At 36.8% G+C, this 23,858-nt stretch overlaps 1 protein-coding gene across 5 annotated transcripts in view; it reads left to right on the top strand.

Annotated features, from left to right (window-relative positions):
* The window catches only part of TENM3 (teneurin transmembrane protein 3), a 3,393,579-nt gene that overhangs the window by 2,794,230 nt on the left and 575,491 nt on the right, over window positions 1–23,858 (top strand). For all 5 annotated transcript variants that reach the window (XM_072622672.1, XM_072622671.1, XM_072622669.1 and 2 more), the window contains 2 exons: window positions 2,172–2,479; window positions 22,823–23,101. In XM_072622672.1, coding sequence (XP_072478773.1) covers window positions 2,245–2,479; window positions 22,823–23,101 — 514 coding nt within the window. In that variant the 5' untranslated portion in view covers window positions 2,172–2,244. The remainder of the gene's footprint in view (window positions 1–2,171; window positions 2,480–22,822; window positions 23,102–23,858) is intronic.

Below are 23,858 nucleotides of genomic sequence, written 5' to 3' on the forward strand. Positions count from 1 at the left end.
AACCTGGTAGTACAAAAATATTTATAGCAACTCTTTTTGTGATGCAAAGAATTGGAAATTGAGGGGATGCCTGTCAGGGAATGGCTGGACAAGTTGTAGCATGATTATGATAGAGTACTGTTACAAGAAATGATGAGGGGGATGGTTTCGGAAAAACCTGGGAAGACCTATATGAATTGATGCAGAGGGAAGTGAGCAGGACAAAATTATTGTACACAGTAACAGCACTGTGGTAAGGATAATCAACTATGGCAAACTTAGCTACTCAGAGCAACACAGTGATCCAAGACAATTCTGAAGACAACATATAATGTGTCTACCTCCATTGAGAGAACTGACGAACTCTGAGTTAAAACTGAAGTATAATTTTTTTTTTTTGCAACATGACTTATATGGAAATGTTTTGCATGATTTCACCCATATAATTTCACCCATATAATTCTCAGTGGCTAGGATTGGGGCTGGAGAAAAGGAAAGAATTTGGAACTCAAAACCCACCAGAGTTAATTTCTAAAGCCGAAAGAGGAAGTATTCCCATTACTAAGGACTCAGAAACCTTTATCAGGGGGTCACATTATGTATAATATGATATGATTCCTTAGTGAGATATTCCTTAGTGAAATTTGAGCTTAAGATAAAAGTTTTGATTCATGAAACTATAAAAATAAGATAGCATATTAGACATGCAACTCTCATTCCGCTTAACAGAAGCTATGAATTTGCTTCATCAGACACAGACCTTTTTGTACTGAAATGCTCACAAAAATTAAGAATTTTAGGGGATTTGAGCTCCCTGAAGGAAAATAAACCTCCAGAGAAGGAAACAAGACTTTTTCTGTACAAAGACAGTATGGAATGGTAAAAAATGTAAGTGTATAGTTGGCTAATTAAAATGCATTTGTGGTGAGGATTTATTAAGTGCCCATTATAGGCTAGGCACTTAAGTGTCGATGATATGAAGACAAAAATGAAGTAAATCCTGCACTCAAAGAGCTCATACTTTATTGGAGGAGGTATGTGGACACATATTAGGATATATAAAGCTAAAACAGATCATTTTGGAGGGAGGAATGAAGAGTTGGGAGATCAGGTAAAACCTCCTTTTGGAGCTGAACTCCTAAAGAGCTCAGGAGTGATTCTAGGGAAATTGGAGAGAGTAGGAGGCTGTTCTATGGTTCTTTTTTTTTTTTTTTTTTTTTAATATTTTGGGAATACCAGTGTAATGCTTGGGTTATCTCTTTGTTATATTTGTCTCTCACTGTGTGACTTGTCCATATCCTCCGGAGTACAGACCTTTGTGATACACAAAGATAAAGACAGGGATAGGGAACTCCAAGATGAATTAACCTTTACCAACATAGGTTGACCGTGAACTTAAAAAAATAAAAACAAAAAAATTTTATGTTGTATTTCAGTATAGTTGATTTCCTTTTTTAATCTTAAGCATTGAAAATATTGTGAGAAAGAATCCATAAGGCTTTATTAGACTGGCAAAGAGGTCTAGAATATTTTTAAAAATGGTTAAGAACCCCATGTCTTACAACTGCAAAAGATTCATGATGAAAAATGCTATCCACATCCAGAGTCTGAATGCAGATTGAAGTATACAATTTACTCTATCTTTTTTGTTTTGTTTCTTCTTTCTCATGGTTCATTCTATTGATTATAATTCTTTGCAAAATAACTAATGTGAAAGTAAGTTTAATATGAATGTATATGTACAGCCTATATCAGATTGTATGCCATCTTGGGGGTGGGGGAGAAAATTTGCAACTCAAAAGTTTGTGGACCTGAATGTTGTAAACTAAAAATAAATAATTAAAAAAAAAAAGAGCCCCTGTCTTAGAGAACTGTCCAGAGCCCTAAAAGATTCAGCCTGAAGTCATGCACCCAGTATGTGTGGGAAGTGAGACCTGCACTCAAACCTCCCTGGAGGCTCAGCCAGCTCTCTTCTCCCATAGTAGTTTTGTTTTTCTTTTGGGTTTTTTTCCTATTTCTCAGATCCATGCCATCCATTTGTAATGTAATACAGCTTATTTACACTCACCACAAATTTTTCCATTGTCCTTCAGGTAACTTGCAATTGTATTAATATAAAAGTTAGTGTAAAAAAATATTCTATCTATAAACATATAACATTGATGTACATTTTTAATTTTTTTTTCCTTCAGAGGCAAGTGCCAATTGAATGTTGAAGAGAGTTTGCAATAAGCGGGACTGATGAGCCCACAGAAGGAATGAAGTATGGATGTAAAGGAACGCAGACCTTATTGCTCCTTGACAAAGAGTAGGCGAGACAAGGAACAACGACGTTACACAAATTCTTCAGCCGACAATGAGGAGTGCAGGGTTCCTACTCAGAAGTCGTACAGTTCCAGTGAAACCCTGAAGGCTTTTGATCATGATTCATCTCGTCTGCTCTATGGGAACAGGGTAAAGGATTTGGTTCACAGAGAAGCGGACGAGTACACCAGGCAAGGTAGGTAGCTCCTCCAGAGCAGCAAGGCACACTTAAATGTTGGTCAATTACATGTGTTTTTGTGAAATTTCCTTCTGTCCTGGGACAAGTATTATCATCATTTTTCTAATAGTTTTTGAAAAATTATCCACTGATGTGATTTTTTTCTTGAGATCACTAGATACAATGTATCAGATTTTTTAAAAATCAAAAAGTCATCTGTGAGGTATGGATTCACAGAAATGCATTCCATAGCCTTCTGAAACCTTTTTCAGTGTAAAGGCAATGGCTATGCAATTGACTAAAGTGGGCGGAACTCAGTACTTGACATAGACATTTTACACTTGTGGAAATCTCCCAGTAGTTCTAGGGACTCATAAAAATGTCAGTAATTGGTGGGGAAGTAGCTGGAGCCTGGGTGTCCCCAAATGGGAGCTCCATGCCTGATGAATATATGTATTAAGCTGCGGGTAGCTGAACCTTGTACTCTTAGGTAGTAAGCAAACAAAAAGGAAAATGGTCAATAAAGAAACCCTCCTCTTTTCAATCACTCACTCAATCAACAAGTATTTGTTAAGTGCTGATTAAGTACCAAGCATTTTGTACTAAACTCTAGGGATACCAGAGACAAACATACGACCATCTTTGCCAGCAAGTAGCTCACATTATGTCAAAGTAGAAACAATGATCATATATAAGAATATACAAAATGTATGCAAAAATAAATATAATTTAGTGAGGGGCTCACAAGAAACTGAAGATGGGATTAAGAAATGCCTTATATAGGAGGTGACTTTTAGGCTAAACATTGAAGAAAATAATTGATTCACCAGGTAAAAGGGAAGTCCACTCTATGCATCTTTGTCCCAGGAAAGTGATCCTAAGAACATGTTCATTGATATAGTGGATCAATACTATGTTTGTCCTGCCCAGAATTCTGTAGCAGTAGATAGTGGCAAGGTGGGATTTCTTATGGAAGGTCCTGCTTTGTCTCCCTGGAAGATAACTTCAAAAATCAGCCATGATGGTTCAATCTTTTATAAATTTGTTCTTTTTTTATAGGATTATTTTTATTTTTGTCTTGTATTTCCTTGTGGTGGTTAAGACTTCCATAATTTTGTTCCCTCCTAGTCTTCCCTTCATTTTTTCTAAATTTTTACTTTTTTCACTTTTTTAAATAGAGGTTTTAAGGTACATCCTCCAAGACACTGACTGTACTTTGTCTCTGACTTTGTTGATATGGGCATCCTCTCCACTTAGATACTCCTCCACACCTTTGTGCATAGACCAGGTAGCCTTCATAAGCTAACTGGATGTGTTGGCCCTTGAGATTCCATTCAGGTCTAAATTGTCAAGCTTATTAAGACTTTAATGGACAATTCTCTACAACTCAAAAAGAAGACAAAACTAATTTTTTCCCTTGTGCATAGTTATTCAGGTTTTTTTAAATCTAAAACCAAGCATGAGATAGCCAAAAAAGAGAAAAAGAATTAAGTGGCATTGAATATTTATTAAATTTGCTGAAAGAATGAGTGAAAGAATAGATATTACCCTCTTTTTAGTTGTTATACATTAGTATTATAGGCATTGATTTAAAATAAGTTTTTAAAATGTTAAAAGATTCTGGAAATTACAAAAATTTCAACAACTTTATGAGCCTTTTCCCCACTGATAGACCATAGTTGCTTCTACAAATGTTTCCCTGAAATCTACTTTTGTCAAAAAATCATTTGCTGCACTTGTGGGAAATACTATGTCTATATAATAGAGTTATAAGTATATCTATATATAGATAGATGTAGATATAGATGTGGATATATACATGCACACATATATATACATGTATATACTACTCTATATGGTAGTTATAAGTAGAGCTTATGAGTTATTAGTGGTACTATTTATTATAAAAAATAAAACATTTTAAGATTTCATTTGGCCCTTTTTGTAGGGAATATAGAACAGAAATGGAAAAAGGTGTTTTTTGGTGGAAGAGAAATATCCAGTAGCATCTGGCCTTTAATTAAGTTGTTCCTTTAAAAGAGAAACTTTCCTCCTTCTACAACATTGTACTCTAGGCTGGTCACAATTCAGGTCAGAGCCCACTGTCAACACTGGTTATTTCAAAAGAAAGAATTAGGGTGGGTAGATGGAAATACATACATTTGTGCCCAGTATACAATTTCACTTTTCTATAGCAAAAAAGTAATCGTGTTAATGCCATCTGAGAAGCAACTACAGGGAACATTGGGAGAAAGAAGTTCTAAGCAGCATACAGCATATGTGGTAGTAAAATTATAAAATTTGGAAGGCCCAGCTCCACCCCAAGCAAGCATCCAACTTTGGCAGAGAATGGATGTTTAGAGGGGTTAAAAATAGAGAACTGAAATGTTTACCTCCTGGGCAGTGTTAATACAACCCAGGCTCTTTATGATGACATAGCGATACCATCTGTAGAAATTCTAGGCCTCAAGCCCCCCTTATGGGACCATGCAGTACTATTATCCATTCTGTGTGAGCCAAGGCTTGGTAGTTCTTAGGGGTGTTCTTAAAGAAGGGGAATTAAATCAGGAAGCTTGGGGAAGGGGGGAGTGGGAAGCAACAGCAGCCCAGGAAAAGAAAACTGGAAATTAGCAGAGCTGAAGGAATTAGAGAAAAAAGGAACTAGCACTGCCCAAAAAAATTAGTAAGTTCAGCTGCTTTAATTGAAAAAAAAAGAAAGAAAGAAAACCATCATTTCCAGAAAATACAGACAAAACTAACTATACCCAAAAAGGAAAATGGGCGATCCAAAATGTGGTAATTACTCTTTGACTTCATGAAGCAAGTGAAAGGGATTTTAGTCAGATTTCTGGGGAATGTGTCACTACATCATAAAAACCAATAAATAGCACGTGTAACACCTTTGCTGTTGATCTAAAAAGACAGACCAAGGACTGAATGAATTCCTTTCTTACCCTTAGGGTAGTCAAATTAATACTTTTTTTAATGGGGCAGTCTGGGAATACTTATAACTGTACACTCTATTAAGCAAGGAAGTCAGTCTCAAAATCTTAGTCTGACACCTTCACAGACACCCAGTTCTCCCTCATTTGGGCTGCGTGTTGTTCTGTGTGCCTTCTTGCACTCCGTGATATTACTTTCTTTTTTTTTTTCTTTACTATGTTATGATTGGAGTAGGAGGGCCTTGGAAAAGTGTAGTATGGAAAAGGCTGTGTGTTACACTTGGCAAACTTTGGGAAAAACTTCTCAGTCTTTTATTTTTTCAGAATATTTTCTAATTTCCCTCCACTGGCGATACTGTTGTCAGATTAATAATACGTTTGCCACTGTTTTCATGCGCATTTCAGCATTTCAAGGATCCGTGACTTCATTGTTCTATTGACATATAGAGCAAATGCACCGTGCCTTAACTAAACAGTTGTTAGGAGCTACTGAGGCTGAAAAAGTATCATTTGATGGGCCAGTCACTAAGTACATAATAAAAATTAAATACCAACATTAGTCAAGGATTTCTTTTTAAAAAAAAATGTTAAAAAGGGTAGCTATACTTCTGCCCTGCCTCCTACCTCCTCTCAAGTTAGTCTCTTGCTTTGGAAATGTTAATTAAACCAATACTACTTATTTTTTAAACTGGGTACAGTAGGACATTCAGCCACCCTATACTCACAATGCCTTTAATAACCCTCCCAATCCTGACTCTCTTGTTTATTACTTGCGGAACCTTGAGCAAATCCCTTTATCTCTCTTGGCCTCATATTCCGCATCTGTAATATGAGAAGTCTTGACTCAGGGATGTTTGTGGTCCCCTTTTAGCTCTAAATCCATGAGATCTTGCCCTCATCACAGCTCCCATATATACATAGGTGTGTATGTACATGAGTATATGTACACATGTACACATATACATGCATGTGTATATAGATATATGTGTGTATATACATACATATATGTGTATATGTATGTGTGTATAATCTTCACACTTTTATTTTTGTATACTCAGTGCATAGCACATCTTGCGTTGCTTTTTTCATTTCATTTTTTGTTATTTTGTGCATGTGTAACAATATAGCATTGTCTTTAAACTAAAAAGGTGCTTCAGTCCTTAATTTGATTTAATTCAAGAAATAGCTATTATCTAACTACTGTAGAACACTATGGCCAAGTACTATAAACTTATGAAGAGAGGAATATATATACACACACATACACACATGCACGTATACGTATCTATCCATACATACATTCATGTGCACATATATGTATATGCATGTGTGTGTGTATCGTGTGTGTGTGTGTAAATCCTGCCTCTAAGGAACTCACACGCTAGGTAGGTGGATTAGGTTCACCAGTGAGTATAAATACCTCTTAGATTGTGGTAATGGAACAAGTAAAAAGTAGTGTGAGATTTTGAAGGAGAATGATGACATATAGCTAGAAACTTTGAATGATTTTCAGATTTGCAGCAGTTGAACAGATTTTACTGGGGTTCTGGGCACCCCATTTAAGGAAGCGCAGTGCTGAACTGCCCCCCCCCAGAGGGCAGTCAGGACTGTGGAGCCCAGAGATGAGTATGAAGGATAGCTCCCTTCCACTGCCTGAAGAACTAACATATGAAAGGGTTCCCCACTTGTTCCCCAGGGCCACAGAGGGCATGGCAGAAGTTGTAGAAAGATAAAAGTCGTGTCAATATAAGGAAAAACTTCTTGTCAATTTACTTCTCAAATTGGAGTGGGCTTCCCTTCCAAACTGAAATGGAAAGTAGTGGGTTTTCTCTCTAGAGAGTCAAGCAAACCTTGGCTGACTACTTGTCAGGGTGTGTTCTAAAGGACCCTAGAGACAGAAGTTATAATAGTTATAAGAGAAGTCATCTGTGAAGTCCTCCGGTGGGGACAGTGGGGCTGAAGCAACTCAATCTAGTCACAGGTAGAGAGAAGAGTAGGATTTATTTGTACAGCAGCAAGGAGTCAAGTTTAGCTAGAAGTATAGCTAATTACATTTTTATAGCACTGTGAGTTTTACAAAACATACTTTATCTCCCCATTTTACAGATAAGGAAACTAAGGCTGAGACGGCTTAAATGACTTGCCCAGGGACACTCAGCTAGTATAGAAGTATCTGAGGCAGGTTTCCAAACCAGATTTTCCTGATTACATATAGATAGATAGATAGATAGATAGATAGATAGATAGATAGATAGATAGATAGATAAATAAATGATAGATAGATATAGATATAGATATAGACATATATACTTAAACATGGTGATAAGGAAAGTTCTGTAGTTTCTTATCATTTTATTTTGGAATAAACTTTTATGGCTCAATTTGGCTTTTATGTCACCTGCATTTTTGCAATGTATTTCTGCACATTCTGCTTCCCAGGGAGCCATCCTTTATAAAAAAAAAAAAAAAAAAAAAAAAGCATAGAGAGGTGAAAACTCTAGCTACTGTGCCGTTTAGCTGCCTCAAGTATGTAAAAAGAAGGCGTCTAAGTCTAGAAAAGTTGACTTGTCCTGACCTTCCTAGTTGGATAACTGTGGGTAAGTCATTTACCCCTCTGAACTGCAATTTCTCATACCCAGAACAGGGATTTTCAGGGTTGTTATCAGGAAAACTTTTTCTAAAAGTTAAGGGAAAAACATACATACATGTACACTCATATGCACACATGGATATGTGTGTACATATTTGTACGTTTATAAACATATGTGTATATAAGGGAGATGGATGGATGGATAGATAGATGGATAGATAGATAGATAGATAGATAGATAGATAGATAGATAGATAGATAGATAGATAGATAGATGGAAAGAAGTTACTATTATTAAATTTTCTCCTGACTACTGACCTTTCTACTGAAACATGAAAAAGTGGGAGGAAGGAAGAGTATAGACACTGATCAAGCACCTTAAATGTGCCAGGATCTGTGCTAATAAGCACTTTACAAATATTATCTCATTTGATAATGATAAATGAAACAAGAATTACAAATATTCCTATAAATTGAACCTATCACTTTATCAAACAACTACTCTCTAAGCATGAATTATGAAATAACTTAGAAAATTAGACATTTTCTGCTGCCTGTTCCCTTTAAAGCTCCATGCTATTTTTTATTAAAAGATACATAATGTGATAAACAACTAGGCATCATGCCATAGTACACTGTTTCTAGCATTCTAGCCAGTGGGGATTATTTTTCCAAGGTGTAGTTGCCCTCCCTTGGTTAAAATGTGTCTGTTCCACTTTTATGCTCCTTAAAAATGAGTCACACCACTCCCCTCTTGCTTACACAGGTAAGTTTTGGAACACCGAATCAGACTTGTTCATTATATTGGTTAGTTTTGCTGAAAATTTTCCCCCTCTTTATTTTTTTTTTCCATAAAGGATGCCTTTCTGGGAGGGAGAGTGTGCAGGAATGCACTGGGAAATGAACGTGATATAAAAACCTAAAATAGTCATAAAAATGTATTCCAAAATAAAATGATAAGAAACTATAGAACTTTCTTGATCACCATGTTTAAGTCCAATGTATAAACTGGTGGGGGGAGTTATCATGTATTATAGAATAACTGAATGGAGAATTTATCACTTAGCTAACCCTCCTAGTAGTGACTGTCGTAAATGCAGGTTTGACAGTATGGTAGTATCTCGAGGATTGCAAGAAGCTTGTCCTATAGGTAAGACATGCTGTTTCCTTTGTATTTCAGTTATGTCTGATCTGGAATGAAATGCAGTAGAGGCTTAAACCCTAAATAACAGAAATGTAGTGGTCACGCTCAGCCCAGATTTATTCAAGAGCACCCACCAGGAATTCCTAGTTTGTCGCTATCTACAGTTACAATATGGATGCTTGTTGCTGTGTTGGTTGCCAAGAATATATAGAAGGTGAGGGAGGCTAATTATCATGAGTAAATGGAAGTTTTCTTAGAAAACTCTATGAAGTCAGCAAGTAGTTATTACATGCCTATTTAGTACTGGGCACTTTACTAAGTACTGAGGATACAAAAAATAAAAATAAAAAATATGGTCGCCATCTTCAAAGAGGTAACTGTCTGATGGGAGAGACATTAAACAGCTAAGTCTAAACATGATATTCACAGGATCAATTAGACATAATCTCAAGGGAAAGGCACTAACATTAAGGATGATCAGTAAAGGTTTCCTGCAGAAGGTGGGATTTTATCTGAATCTTGAAGGAAGCCAGAAGATAGGAATGAGGAGGGTGACCAATCAAGGCATGGAGAACAGCCATTGGAAATGAACCACTCAAAGTAGTCTCCTTGAGGAGTCTTGCTTAGCCGATGCCTGCTGGTCAGTGGGTGGCAGTACCAATACGATACTGTCCTAGGAACTATATTAGCTACTGTCATTCCATTTTTTTTTTTGGTGAAAAACCCTCCACCTTAGAAGTCTGTTGTCTCAAAATGATGCCCTTGTTCAGCAACAGCCCAAGAACAGTCTTGCTAGTGATGAACCAGATGCTTACAAGATAATTCTGTATTTTGTAACAGTTCTAAAAATAGAGACAAAGAATCTCAGATCAGTCTTATTGTTTAAAATGGAAAAAGGGAGAGCAATCAGAAAATGAACATTTCCCTGGGAATACAAATGCTCCCTCTCCCTCCAACTATTTTATACATAGAAATTGAGTAATGCAATCCTTTATCCTAGTTCACAGTAATGCTTTCCAGAGTTACTACTCAAATTGATTGTCTAAAAAAAATTTCCTTGTAACTAAACTTTAACATTTTTAGACCTTGGACAAATACTTGTATATTTGGAAGCTGTAAAGCTGAGCTGACAACAGTTATGAGAATGCTTTGCTTTTGAATAACATCTAAGGTTCATATCTGTCCGTGTTCAAACCCATCTGTGTGACTTCTTGGCTAACTCATGTATTTGCTATTTTAGTCAGAAGTGCATCACTGCATCTAGGGAGTGTTCTAAATTCTCCAATTCTACTTCTTAATATTTAAAGGAAATATATCAGTCAATATTTAAAGAAATATTTTCAATAAAAAACCAACTAAATTCTCAAATACTGATTGTCTTTGATATCTGAAGAATATTTGTCCTCATAGAGCTTTAGATTAATTTTTAATCTAAAGAAGGTTTGGTTAAAATCACATAAACAAAAAAAGCAATGAAAGACAGGATAGATTTTTCCTACCTTCCCTTGTCATAAAATAGGCATTGCTTAGGCAGGTTATGAACGTGTCCGAGACCTCAGATTCAGCAAGGCATATTGACCATGAGAGTGGATTTTGAAAATAATTTATGTGGAGCAATAGTTTTATTCGTACAAAAAATTGAAGTCTGAGAAGAAGAATGACCTTTATGATTTAATGAGCGCCTTTTTGCTTACTAATACTCAGTTTTGAAGAACAGGGATTCATGTTTCAGAACTGGATGAAATGGGCCATTTATTTCTTTTGCTTCCACCTAGAAAGGGGGCCAGTGTGGAATGATGGAGAGTGCCGGATTTGAACTGAGAAGACCTGGACTAGATTCCTGCCTCAGATTAGCTATGTAACCCTAGGGAAGTCACTTAACCTCTCTAGGCCTCAGTTTTCTCACCTATAAAATGGGATAGTAATAACATCTATTATGCCTTGCAAGGTTGTTGTGAGGATCAAATGAGATAATATAGAATGTTTCTACATATGTAAAAATTTTTGCAAACTCTAAGCTATGTAAATTTGTTATTAGCTGTTACAAAAAAAGTAACTGATCTATGGGAAAACAATTTTCCTTTTTTTTCTTGTAATGGCAGAAAGAAATATATTAAGCAATAATTTAACAAGTAATCTGACATAGTCAAGAGAAGGTTGGCACGGATTTAGGAAAACCTGTATTCAAGTTTCTCCTTTACCACTGGCTAGATAAATCTCTTAACCTATCAGTGCTTCAGACAACCCTCTAGGACTAGATGTTATATTTAAGGATCTACATCAGTGGAAGGAATTTCCACATTGGGATTTCCCACATTGGAAATGAAATTAACAAAATGAATTTTCCCACGATAGGAATGCTTTCCCCCAAAGCAATGAAATCACAGTCCTGTGTTTTCATAGGCATTCACTTGCTTCTCCCTACCAATAAACATATGGTGTTTTCTCTGTTGTCAGTTAAAAACGAGTTTAAAACCTTTGACCTTGGTTGGATCACAAAAGCAGGGAAGGCAATCATGCTTTTTCTAGTATAGACTGCCATAATATATGGTTTTCTAAGTCAGTATATACCCACAGGGATCCTTATATACAGTTTAGTGGCCCCATTTCCTTTTGAATTTGAGAAACACTGTCCTGGAACAAATGTAAGTGCAAATCCAAGGTCATACAGTTAGCGGCAGCTAGGTGGCACAATGGATAGCATGCTGGGTCTGAAATCAGGAAGACCTAAGTTCAAATATAGCCCCAGACATTTACTAACTGTGTGATCCTGGGCAAGTCACTTAACTATATTTGCCTCAATTTCCTTGTCTGTAAAATGAGCTGGAGAAAGAAGTGGTCAACCATTCTAGTATCTTTGCCAAGGAAATCCCAAATAGGGTCACAAAGAGTCAGACACACCTGAAACAACTGAACACTAACAACATAGAGTCAGACTTTATCACATAAGGACTTGAATCATGACTTCCTGGCTCCAAATGTGGCTCTTCATCCAGTATAATAGACTGGTTCTTATATATATATATGTGTGTGTGTGTGTGTGTGTGTGTGTGTGTGTGTATGTATATAAATATATGTTTATAGACATATATCCATGTGTATATGTTGCACTTATTTTATGTGGCAATGTTGTATATATCCATATGTTACATATGTAGATATGTTCCAGTGTTTTCAAGACCTGATTTTTCCTCTGCCTGCACCTTTGCCATGTTAGCATGTAATCTTAGAAACTGTTATGGTTAAAAAAGTCATCAAACTCAGGCTCACTTCCCAGTCATGGGCCTCTGTGAGCTAGATTGGTTCTTAGGTGAGAGACACATAACATAGTCTATTTCCCCACTTGTACTTAAGGTTACCCAGCAAGGCATGGGCCCATAAGGCCTTGCCTCCCAGTTGCAAACCCTTTCAGAGCCCAAGGCCATGCCTTGGAGGCACCAGAGTAAAATGTGAGTAGGGTACATATACTCACACAGAAGTGCACATGCATGCGCACATACACACACAAATAGATAAATTTAAATCCATATCAGAAATATTTTCCCAATTTTTTCTAATGTTTATGGACCCAGATTCCTTTCTTTGGTTTTATCGCCTTTCAAAACCCTGTGATAGTTCTCCCATTCACCTCAAGACATTGGTACTAAGCCCTGAACTAGACCTGGGTCCTAGTCTTAGCTTTTCCATGTACTAAAGGTATGGTTTTGGATAAATCAACTTCTCTGGAGCCTCAGTCTTCTTATCTGTAAAATGGAAACAGTAAAGATCCTGCCCATCTCACAGAATTTGTTGGAGACAAATGAGGTGATAGATGTAAAAGTAGTCTGTAAGCTGCGGAGTATGATGTATGAGGCAGTTGTGGTATAGTGTGTGTAGAGAGCTGGTTTAGGAATCCACAATGCCTGGTTCCATGTTGCTTCTGACATACATTGGCTTAGTGGCCCAGGACAAGTCTCTGGACCTTTTGGTGTCATGATAACTCTAGAAAGCTCTAAGTTGGTGAAGAAGCATTGATTTGTGTTTCTGGTGTGTGTGTGTGCGGTGGGTGCTCTGAAATAAGTTTGCTCTTTGAGCCATATACTAAATTTTTTAAAAAGACCATGGAACTGTAAGTATCAATAGTAACAATAATTAATAATGATAATAGCTAATGTTTATATAGTGTCTACAATGTACCATGTACTATGCCAAGTACTTTAACAACAGCATCTCATTTGATCCTTGCAGCAATCCTGAAAGGTAGGTGCTATTTTGATGTCCACTTAATAGATGAGGAAACTGAGACTTAAGTGACAACTTAAGTGACCTGCTCTGGGTGATGTGGCTAGGAAATGTCTGAAGCAGGATTTGAACTCAGATCTTCTGGACTCCAGGCCCAGCGCTCCATCCACTGCATTGTCATTGCTGCAGAAGCAGCATGACTATTACATCAATTAGTAATAGCAGTAAGAACCTAGATGCTCAGGAGAACCTCCCTGCCATTTAGAAGATTTTTGTGTGTTTTCATTGGTTTTTGTGGTTGCTTATTTTTTTTAAACTTCTGACACCAGATTCTGTTCCTTTTGGATCCAGAGGCAGTAACTGGTCAGAGTATCACCCCTGAACCATGACAAAAACCTTCCTATTAAATACAGCTTCAGCTATGTGTAAACTAGACATTAACTTCTAAGTCGAAAAAGAAATCTTCCCTCTAGCAGGTAAGTGGCGGCTAAAACGCAGAACCTGGAATCAGGAAGACCTGAGTTCAAATCTTGCCTGACCCTTCCTAGGTATTTGGACCTGGACAAGTCACTTCACTCGTCTGTGCCTTAGGTTCCTCATCAATAAAATGGGCATAAAAATAACACCTACCTCATAGGGTTGTTGTGAAGATCCAATGAGTTAATGTATGCAAATTGCTTTGTGTACCTTAAAGCACTCTGTATATGCTAGCTATAATCATTGCTAACATATTTCAACTGTACACGGATAGAGTTATTTGAGTTATACAATGATTTTTTAGAGAATTTTTCCAACACATAAATATCTCATAGTAAAAAGTGAAATATGTGTGTGTAAGTGTGTGTGTGTGTGTGTGTGGAGAGATATTTGTACATGTAAATAGTCATTGTAATTGAGGAAAAAAAGAAAAAGTAAAACACTGAATGATGCCAACACTCTGTGTAGAGTAAAAACACAGGCAATTCTCTTCTTAACTTATAAACAAGAACATTTTCAGCCCTGCTAAGATAGAAAGAAATATATGTTGTTGCTATAAGGAATCTAAACTCCCTAAAGACAAGGACTATTACTTTATGGTCTTTCTGTCCCCAGCATCTGGCACATAATAGATGCCCAATTAATGTTTGTTGATTTATTGATTTGGATGGGACCATTCCTTTGAAGTATAATCTTTATTTTTAAGTATAAAGAATCTCATTTCTGGCTCCTTGTTGAATATGACTTTTAGTTACTAGAACTTCTTTTTATTTGACTTTATTGTATCCAAAATGTTTTGCTCTTTGAGCCATAGTCTTTCCAATAATATTGCATATTACAAGTAGTACTAGAGTGCTGTATCTTCATGTCTTTAAAGTATTATTTGGACATTCTAAGCATTATTTCAGAAGCTCACTTAAGAGCATTGACCCTATGTAAAAATGATATTAATAAGAACTTTGATGAAGTCACTCGTGTGTTAGCCTTCAGGATCTTTAATTTGTAGTAGCCTGCTTTGGAATTAAAAGCAGTTTATTCTCACTTTTAATCTGTGTGGAGGTAATATAGAAAAAAGGAACCTATTTTAATCATTTTAATCATTGTAAAGAGAGAAGTTTCTAGAAGTCAAAGTAGTATGGTTTAAATTTTGAAAACTGAGATGTAGATTAAGTTTAGGGTGTTTTTATAGTGAGTAAGACGACAACTTCAGAAGAAATAAGACCTCTGGTCTTACCAGTGAGTACTTACTAGTGTTATGAATTGATGCATAGGGATGCCAAAGTTTCTATTTTCCCATCCCTCCCTCACCTCTGTTGAAAGGGAGAAAGAAATTTGACATGCCTTAGCATATTTTTTGAATTAGTTATTAGTTTCCTGAAATCTTGTCCTTTTGAGGAGTATTTTTGTAAAGAGGGACAAAAACCTGGAACATGAATCAGTTTCACTGTGCTAATTACCTTAAGTCCAAAGTTTATTACTTTTAAATATTAGCTACTCAAAGTGATTCATCTGGAGATCAAAATGCTTAATCCTTCTCAGTCACTATAAATGTCAGCCACTGGATTAAAGGATTTAGATGGTCATGTTTTTTCAACCTTAAATTTTTCTACTTAAAGACATAAGTTAAATAGCTCTGGTTTATCATTGTTTCATGTTAATGTTTTTCTCTTAGGCCCCCTCTCTTTGCTCCCCTGCCCGCCTCACTGATTATTAACTTTCTAGGCAAGTGGTTCTTTCTGGATTGGAAACCAACCTGATTTGTAGATTACCTCTTCCAGAAGGTTGGAATAGATAGATGTGGCTTAGAGCCTTCCTCCTGACCCAGTGAGAATAATCCTATCCCTCCCCCTGCCTCAACCTTGATGGGTCTAATGTATCGAGCCCTCACATACTTCTAAACTTGAATCACGGGGCCCTGCCAATCTGGGATCCATATGGGGAGTCACTAGGGTTCAGCTTCCATGTGATTATTAAATACCCGCTGGTGCTCCATGTCAACCTATAAAACACATTTACACCAATGCCTCTGTCCTTTGACTATCAGGCGCTAACAGATGGGCTAAGCACGTTATCACTACTGTGCTTTGAATTGTTCTATGAGGATAATTATTGAGGAAAAAAGAGAAAGCAAATTAGTTTTCAGAAAGCTTTTGATAAAAATCAGTCGTCTTCAGTGATTTTACTAGATACAAACTGTTGTAAATCTATATTTGTACTTCCTGCCAATCAACGACCCATACCCTCCATTCACAAGAGATGCCCAAGAATAACTCCCTTGTTCAAGTCAGGGGACACGCAACCTAGTATTTCTATTTCACTCCACAAAGTCTTCCATTCAATATCCATTTGTCCACCCTGGAGACTCCACAGAACCTTATCTTAAAGATTATGCAGGTTCTCCAGGGTCCTTTGTCCCACTCTCACTTTCTCTATTTGCAAGTAAATACAGCAGTTTGCTTTCGGTCTCTCACCACATGGACAGCGCCTATTCCCTGCCAACAGAGGCACCATGCCTCACAGAATAAAAGTCCAAATGAAACTTGCAGTGGCAGACTAGAATACTTTTCACCACAGAAGTATTTGCGAGAAAGAATCTAGCTTAGAAAGGCAAAATAATGCCTACCTGATGCAGGTTTTGGCTTAGCACCAGTAAGGCAAATAACATTTCCATGGGCTGGGAGGTTAAGAATGCAAAACCAAACCCAAGAATTAGCTTGTTAAATTTTCAGTGGGAGCAAATGTCAACTCTACAAATCAAGGCTCGTTTTATTGTGTTGCTGATTCTAGAGATGAGGAACCTGTGACTGTAAGGCCACATCTAGAAGGTTCCCAACCCCTGGTATGGACTAAAGAAGGCAAAGGAGGAAACATTAATACTTCTGATTAAACTCACAAGCAGGTGTACATGTTGTTTCAGAAAGCTGGTAGTTAAAAATTTTCCAGCACATTCCCACCATCGTCTCCCCAAGTATCTTGTATCTACATAATTATTTGCATGTTTTCCCTCATTAGGATGTGAGATCCTTAAAGGCAAGGACTATTTTTGCCTTTCTTTGTATCCCCAGTGCTTAATTCAGTTCCTAGCACATAGAAGGTGCTTAATCAAAACTTATTGGGTTGACTCTACTACCAGTGTCTGCACCCTCTGTCTAATTTATAATCTTAGAGAGCTTGCTGGAATAATGAGAGATTTAGTGACTTACCCAGGATCACACATTCAGGAAGTATCAGATGTAAACAGATTAAATTATGCAAAGATCTTTGCAAATAAAGGATTACCCTGTGTGCCCAAAGCTCTAATATTGCCACTTAAAGCAATGGTGATAAGAAAATCTGTAATTTTGCGTGAGGGAACTGTGGGAAAAGATATTAAAACAAAGGCAAGGTCTAGCATGATTAGACTAAAATGTTTCCACTGAGACAGAGAGTGTAGACAAGAAGCCAGAGTAAAAAGTTTTAGGAACATTTATAATGGGGTGATGACCTAGACCAGGGTTGGGGAACCTGCAGCCTCGAGGTCACAGGTGGCCTTCTAGGTCCTTGGGTGCAACCTTTTGATTGAGTCCAAGTTTTACAGAACTAATCCTTTTGTTAAGGGGATTTGTCCTATGAGGTTTGGATTCAGTCAAAGGGTCACACTTGAGGACCTACAGGGTCACATGTGCCTCAAGGCCTCAGATTCACTCCTCCTCACCCTCCCACCCCACCAACCCCATCTAGACCCAATACAAGCCTGATACAAATGAAACTACAAAATGATACAGGAGAACACTGATTTCATAAAGATCAAGTAAGTGGTTGGAATAAGATGGATACTTTAACAATAATGACTGTGAATTGAAGAATTATATATGAGAGAAATTACTTTGGAGTAGGAGGACGGAGATTTTACATATATACATATACACATGTGTGTATACTATATGTATGTATAGGCGTGTGTGTCTGTATGAGCCAATTACCATTTGAGAATTGCATCATCAGAAAAATCAGTGTGCTTCAAATTTTATTTTTCCTGCTATTTTTCCAATTGAGATTAAATTTCTGATTAATTTTTTAATTTATGATCTATTCTAGTTTGGAGATTATCATAGCTCAAAGACATTTCTTAAAGTCACAAAATAATCAGTGAATGAAAGAATAATGTGAAATGTAAGAGGCAAAAGATTGGAGGAAAAGGTCTAAGTTCTGTTTTCCAGAATCTAGAAAGCGGGGTAGACAGCATTCCTTCAAAAAAGAAGGTGTCTAGAGATGTTAGTGTACAGTATGTTCGGGCAGGAAGGAAAAAGGGAAACAGTTTCACATTGGAAAGAAAATGCTAAAAGAAAATAAGGAGGCAGAGAGACAAAACACGCATGCTTTATCTCACTCCCGTAAAGACTTTGAAATACATAAAAGAAAAATCTTAAAATAAAGAATTATGGTAAATGGTACGTAGAAATAGCAGGACCACAGAACTGAATAAAGAACATTTTTTTTCATTAAGAGCCCTCATTTATTTCAGAGATGAGTGTCCCAAATGCTTCTCTCTGTGCCCTCTCCTCAACACCCATCCTCCCCTCACAAAACTCTTGGCTTCACTACTGGGAAGTAGGAGTGTAGAATCCAAATGGAAAACCAGACCACTAAAAGGAAGGTCAGGTGCCAAGAGCTCAGTGTGTTCTCAAGTCTCCCTGGGTAAACACAAGAGTATCTCACTTACATGCCTTTTTCTTTTCAGTCCTCAATGAGAAGAAGCAAGATTCTTTGCCCACTGGCAAGCATCACTCTGCATGAGCCTCTTTGAAAATGTTCACCCTGCAGTGACTGTGTTGTACACTCTGCAGGACAAAATGTCCACGTTGCAAACTCTATGTTCTCCGCTCCCCCATTTTATTGCCTCTGATTAAAGAGGGAGTTGTCTCCTGTGCCATCTGGAATGAAATATTTGCCCTGGTGCCACCCTAGAATTTTTGAAAATTTGCCTTAAATCTTATTTTTAATATGAAGTTTAACACACACACACACACACACACACACACACACACAAAGCCTGTCTAGTTTGTAATTTATTCAGTTTTTCTTTCATAGATTTTCAGATTTATGACAGCAGTAAAACAAAACTGCCTAATCTAAATGAGGCTGACTGTTATTGCTAATCACATTGAATTCTGTTTCTGCCATTTTTAAAAATTCTTGCCATAATTGATTATCTATAATTTTAAACAATAATCACAAACACTATATTTACCCCATCCTCCGATAAATACATGCATGTTGAATTGGATAGAAGATGGGAAATGGATGGGTTTTATAGTTAGGACCACAATTTCAAATCTAACCTTTGACAAACACCAGTTGTGTGACCAACTTTTTATTCCCAAGGAACTCTCTAAGATTATAAATTCTGGACAAGGCAATGATCTGTACTGATGGAAGGCATTTTCCATGCTGGAACTTTACTGTGCCGGTAAAAAATAAATCTGAACCAGAAAAAAAAAGTCAAGAATGTTAACCAAATCTATTGCATTCCTGAGCATGAGGATGTCTTATTTTCTACCAATGATAGACAGTATCATGGAACCAGGTTTTAATAATAATAATAAATGAACAAAGAAATAAAACCATGAAGATGAAGAACACAAAGGATAGACATAAAGAGTACTCTAAGGTGTTGGATTCAAACACAAATATAAAAAGGGACCAAGTAAGCTATTTAAATAACTGAAGGCCACAAACTGACTTAGTTTTGAAATGTAATATTATCAGTTTTATTTTTATTTTATATTAGTTATTATATTTTATAACATATAAATATATTATTTATTATATCTATTTTATATTATATATTTTCCATATTAAATATTCTTCAATCGCACTTTGATTTGGGCTGCATTTGGGGGCGTAATGGGCTGTATATGGGTAATGGGACACGTGTTTGACCCATCTGATATAAAAGAAGTGATCCTTTGAAACTGGGCAAAAGGAAAAAAAACCATGGGAAGTAAGAATAAAATGTATCCTCACTTCTGTTACCTCTCTTGTAGTCAGAGTTGACTCTAAGAGGAATTATTAAATAATCCCCCTTTATCTGCAACATGTTATCCCTTCTTTTCTCACGTCCTCCCTCCACCAAGTGCTCTAGTGTGGATTCATGGAAAACCTAATGCCTCCCCACCATAGCACTCCATTGGGGTTTCCTCCTCTGGCAAGAACCTTCTTTTTTTTTCTTCACCTTCATCCCCCAGACCCGTCCAAAACCACCTCCACCTGACCTATTTTGGGACCCATCACACACATCTGATGTATGAAGGTTGATTCTACAATTGTTAGGGCTCTTCATTTAAAGCTGAGGAGTTATGTTTTCATTTTAAAAAGTTCTTTGTCATTATCCATTCTATAGTTCATATATACACACGCATATATGCACACATATGCACATACATGCATGCATACCTATGTATACATTTGTGTACGTGTTTCCTTTAGGCTTGGCCAGCCTTTTGAGAACCAGCCCTTCCAAGTAAATTGGCTGACATCAGTGACCCCTGGGCTTCCTCGTCTCATAGATACTTATGAAATATTGGCCACAAATATCAGTGGATAGCAATCATGTGTTAGAGATTTAGTTCTAGATTGAAATGCCTTCAGATACTTGGGTAGCAAATAACCGAGCAGAGTGAGCTGCTCCTTTTTTTGTTTTGTTACTTTTTTACATCATAGATTTTACATCAAGATGGCAATGGTGTGAGAGTCAATAACATGGAAAATGTTTCAAGTACTTTTCAGAGACTGGAGAGGGCATTATTTCCATTGGATTTTAGTCCCTAATCCAAATCCATCAATTTTTCTGTATATCATAGGGAGTAGGCACGGAAAAAAAAGATCCCAAGTCTCTGTTTTTTGCTTTTGCTTTCTGTTTATACAGTCAACTAATCCTTTTAAAAGAGGAACAGAATTAGCATGCATAAGGGAAAGGTCTGGCTTTTTTTTTAATGGTTTAAAAAAATTCCTGGTATTTATTCTAAGTCCCACATGAAAATAATAATGAAGGTGTGCTTCCCACAGCTTCTACATTAACTTTCTCCAATGATATTGACCTTGTTTGAGCTTATTGTCGTGAATATTATGCCTGTGGATCTGTTTAGGACGTCATAATATACATACTGACCATGTCATCCAGACTCCTTATTTCTTACTTCAGCAGCCTCTGTCTTTTTAAAAAACAATTTTTCCTTCCCTCTCCAGTCTGTTTCTCAAGTCTTCCTTTTTAAAATTTACCATATATTTTTTGGTAGGCTAGTTATTCAAAACATCTCTCTGATAAGCATTATTTGATTTGTAGCTAATTGTATCAACTGATTTTTCATTACTTATGGATGTCTGTGTCAAAATCCATTTGGAATTCTGACTGAGATAAAGCTTCCTTCAGTTGCTGATACGACCACAGCAGTAAAACAATTAAGAACTCTTTTTAAAAAAAGCCCAGAGGCTACTAACATCTTTGTAAATAACCCTATATTTTCTCTTTCATTTGTATTTGTATACATTAAATTTATTACCACCACAAAATCAATGTGCTCATTGATTTCAATACATGCATTTACAAATTACATTGGCTCTGTTCTTAATTTTGCATTTAAAAAATAGATACGTAAGCATTCAAATACTGACCCATTAAGAAATATGGAATTTCTATCAATATCAGTAGGAAAATATGAGATGTATTAAATTATTAGACTATTATTCTGAATATTTGTCATAGCTGATACTTGGATCAGTGCAAATATAAAATCTTACAAAGCAAATTTTTTTGTTTTGTGCTTATCGTTGTAATAATAACAAAGGTGATGATGCTTGTTAATAATTACTGGATGATTCTCCGATTTCAACCTCTACCATTCCTACAAAAGACAGAAGGGGCGGGGGGAAGAAGCCATGCATTGGCATGAGCACACTCAAAAACTGTCTTCTCGCTCATCTCCCAAATATATCCATAAGATATGTGAGAAGTTTTCAGGAAAGAGCACAGGATGGAGAAAGTCATTGATATCAGTAGTAATATTTAAGCGTAACGTAATTTAAACAATTGTGCTTGAAGTTATCGCACTGTCAGGAGTTTTATTGTGCTCGGTTTATTAGCTAAGGCCTGCAGGGCTCACTGGCATTTATTTTTCAGGAAGTCTGATTGTGACATTAGGCTTTAAGTACATAATATACCTACTTTGTTTTTAGCTGGTACTTCATTTTCAAAAATTGCTTCCCATTTATCAATACAAACACTTCCAGGTATTTATTAAAAGAAACAAGGGGAATTTGACAATGCATTCTAAAAGAAGTTGTAATAATTCAAGCCTTGCTACTCTGAAACACAATAGATTTATTTACTTGTCTATTTACTTATTTGCTTTGAGTTCTAAATTAAGTCAGGGAGACTTCATAAAGACTAACTGAAGTGTCATTTCCGTTTAAGGAGCTTTTGATTCTTAAGGGAAGCCTTTTCCCTTACCAGACCTTGCCCAGTCCTATCTAGATGGAGGGAGACACTGTTCTTCAGAACCTTAGCCAAGGCCAGAGATAATCCTGAGAGATGCTTGCTGGGGTTTTCACATTTTGTTTGAGCAAAGGTCTATCGCTCACATTAAATTCTTTTTATGGGCTAAACGGACTCTTCCTAGTTTCTGCCTTCTCTTTGCCACTTTACTCATCCTCTTCAAGAGGGGTGCTGATAGATTTAAACAACTGACATAAGCCCTCTAAAATGCAGTTGTATGAAGTGTCCCAAAAGCTGAAGCTTAAAACTTCAGTAAAACGTTTGGAACATCCTGCAAAGGAATGCTGGAGCAGATAAGGGAACCGCTTGTCCAGAACGTATGCAAAGCTTAAACAAATATCTTGTGCTGATATGATAGCTGGGAAACCAGAATGCTTGAGAGTGTTTATTTTTAGGGAGGTTTTCTTTTTAAAAAAAATCTCACCTTTTGTTATCTTTTTTTCCCCCTAATTAGGACAGAATTTTACCCTAAGGCAGTTAGGAGTTTGTGAACCAGCAACTCGAAGAGGACTGGCATTTTGTGCGGAAATGGGGCTCCCCCACAGAGGTTACTCTATCAGTACAGGGTCAGATGCTGATACAGAAAATGAAGGAGTGATGTCCCCAGAGCATGCCATGAGACTTTGGGGCAGGGGGGTCAAATCAGGCCGAAGTTCCTGCCTGTCAAGTCGGTCCAACTCAGCCCTCACCCTGACTGATACCGAGCATGAAAACAAGTCGGACAGTGAGAATGGTAAGTTTAGATCTCTGTCTTCTATTTTGATTTTTCGTTTTTATGATGGCATTCACTGATTCTTTGATTGGGTGGACTCTTGGTGCTTTTTCAAAATAACACTCAAATTGGAGAAATGACCTCAAAAATGGGTTTTCAGGGCAGAGGAGATCAATATTTATTATCACTTGACTAAATTATGTGAGCCTGATATTTGAGCTATGTTTTGGAAAGATAGTTTAACCAGATTTAAAAAAAAAAAAAAAGGAAATGATGAGCTGTGACTTATCTTAGACCATATCACCTGTTATCCTCAGTGGAGCAGAGAAGCAAGGGGTGATAAAGTTTATCCTCCAGGCCAGCTTGCAATCAAAGATGTCTTTGTAAATTCCTCTTGAAGACATCTCTAAGAAGTTGTGGAATCTTAGAATGGATGAGTGAGCACATACAATAGCTTATTAACAGAGCTCTAGTGATTGAAGAACAAATCTGATCATGCTTTAAACTTACCAGTTCATGAGAGCAATTGAAATCATGGTAAAGAGCTGAGTGTGGCCTTTGATGTGCTTTGGAGACTGGATTACTATGCAATTAAAATCTACACCCCTCCCCCCAAAAAAGAGGCTTTCTGAAATCGAAACAGCAGCTTGGCACATTGTACAGACAAATGATTTTTATACACTACTAGAACTTTATTCTGTTGCTGGTAGGAACAGAGGTAACAAAGATCAGAATTTATTTTAATGTGATTTCTGAAAAGCCCCCTTGATTTCTAACG

The sequence above is a fragment of the Notamacropus eugenii genome, chromosome 7 (genome assembly GCF_028372415.1).
Source record: "Notamacropus eugenii isolate mMacEug1 chromosome 7, mMacEug1.pri_v2, whole genome shotgun sequence".
In the NCBI taxonomy this organism is placed as follows: Eukaryota; Metazoa; Chordata; class Mammalia; order Diprotodontia; family Macropodidae; genus Notamacropus; species Notamacropus eugenii.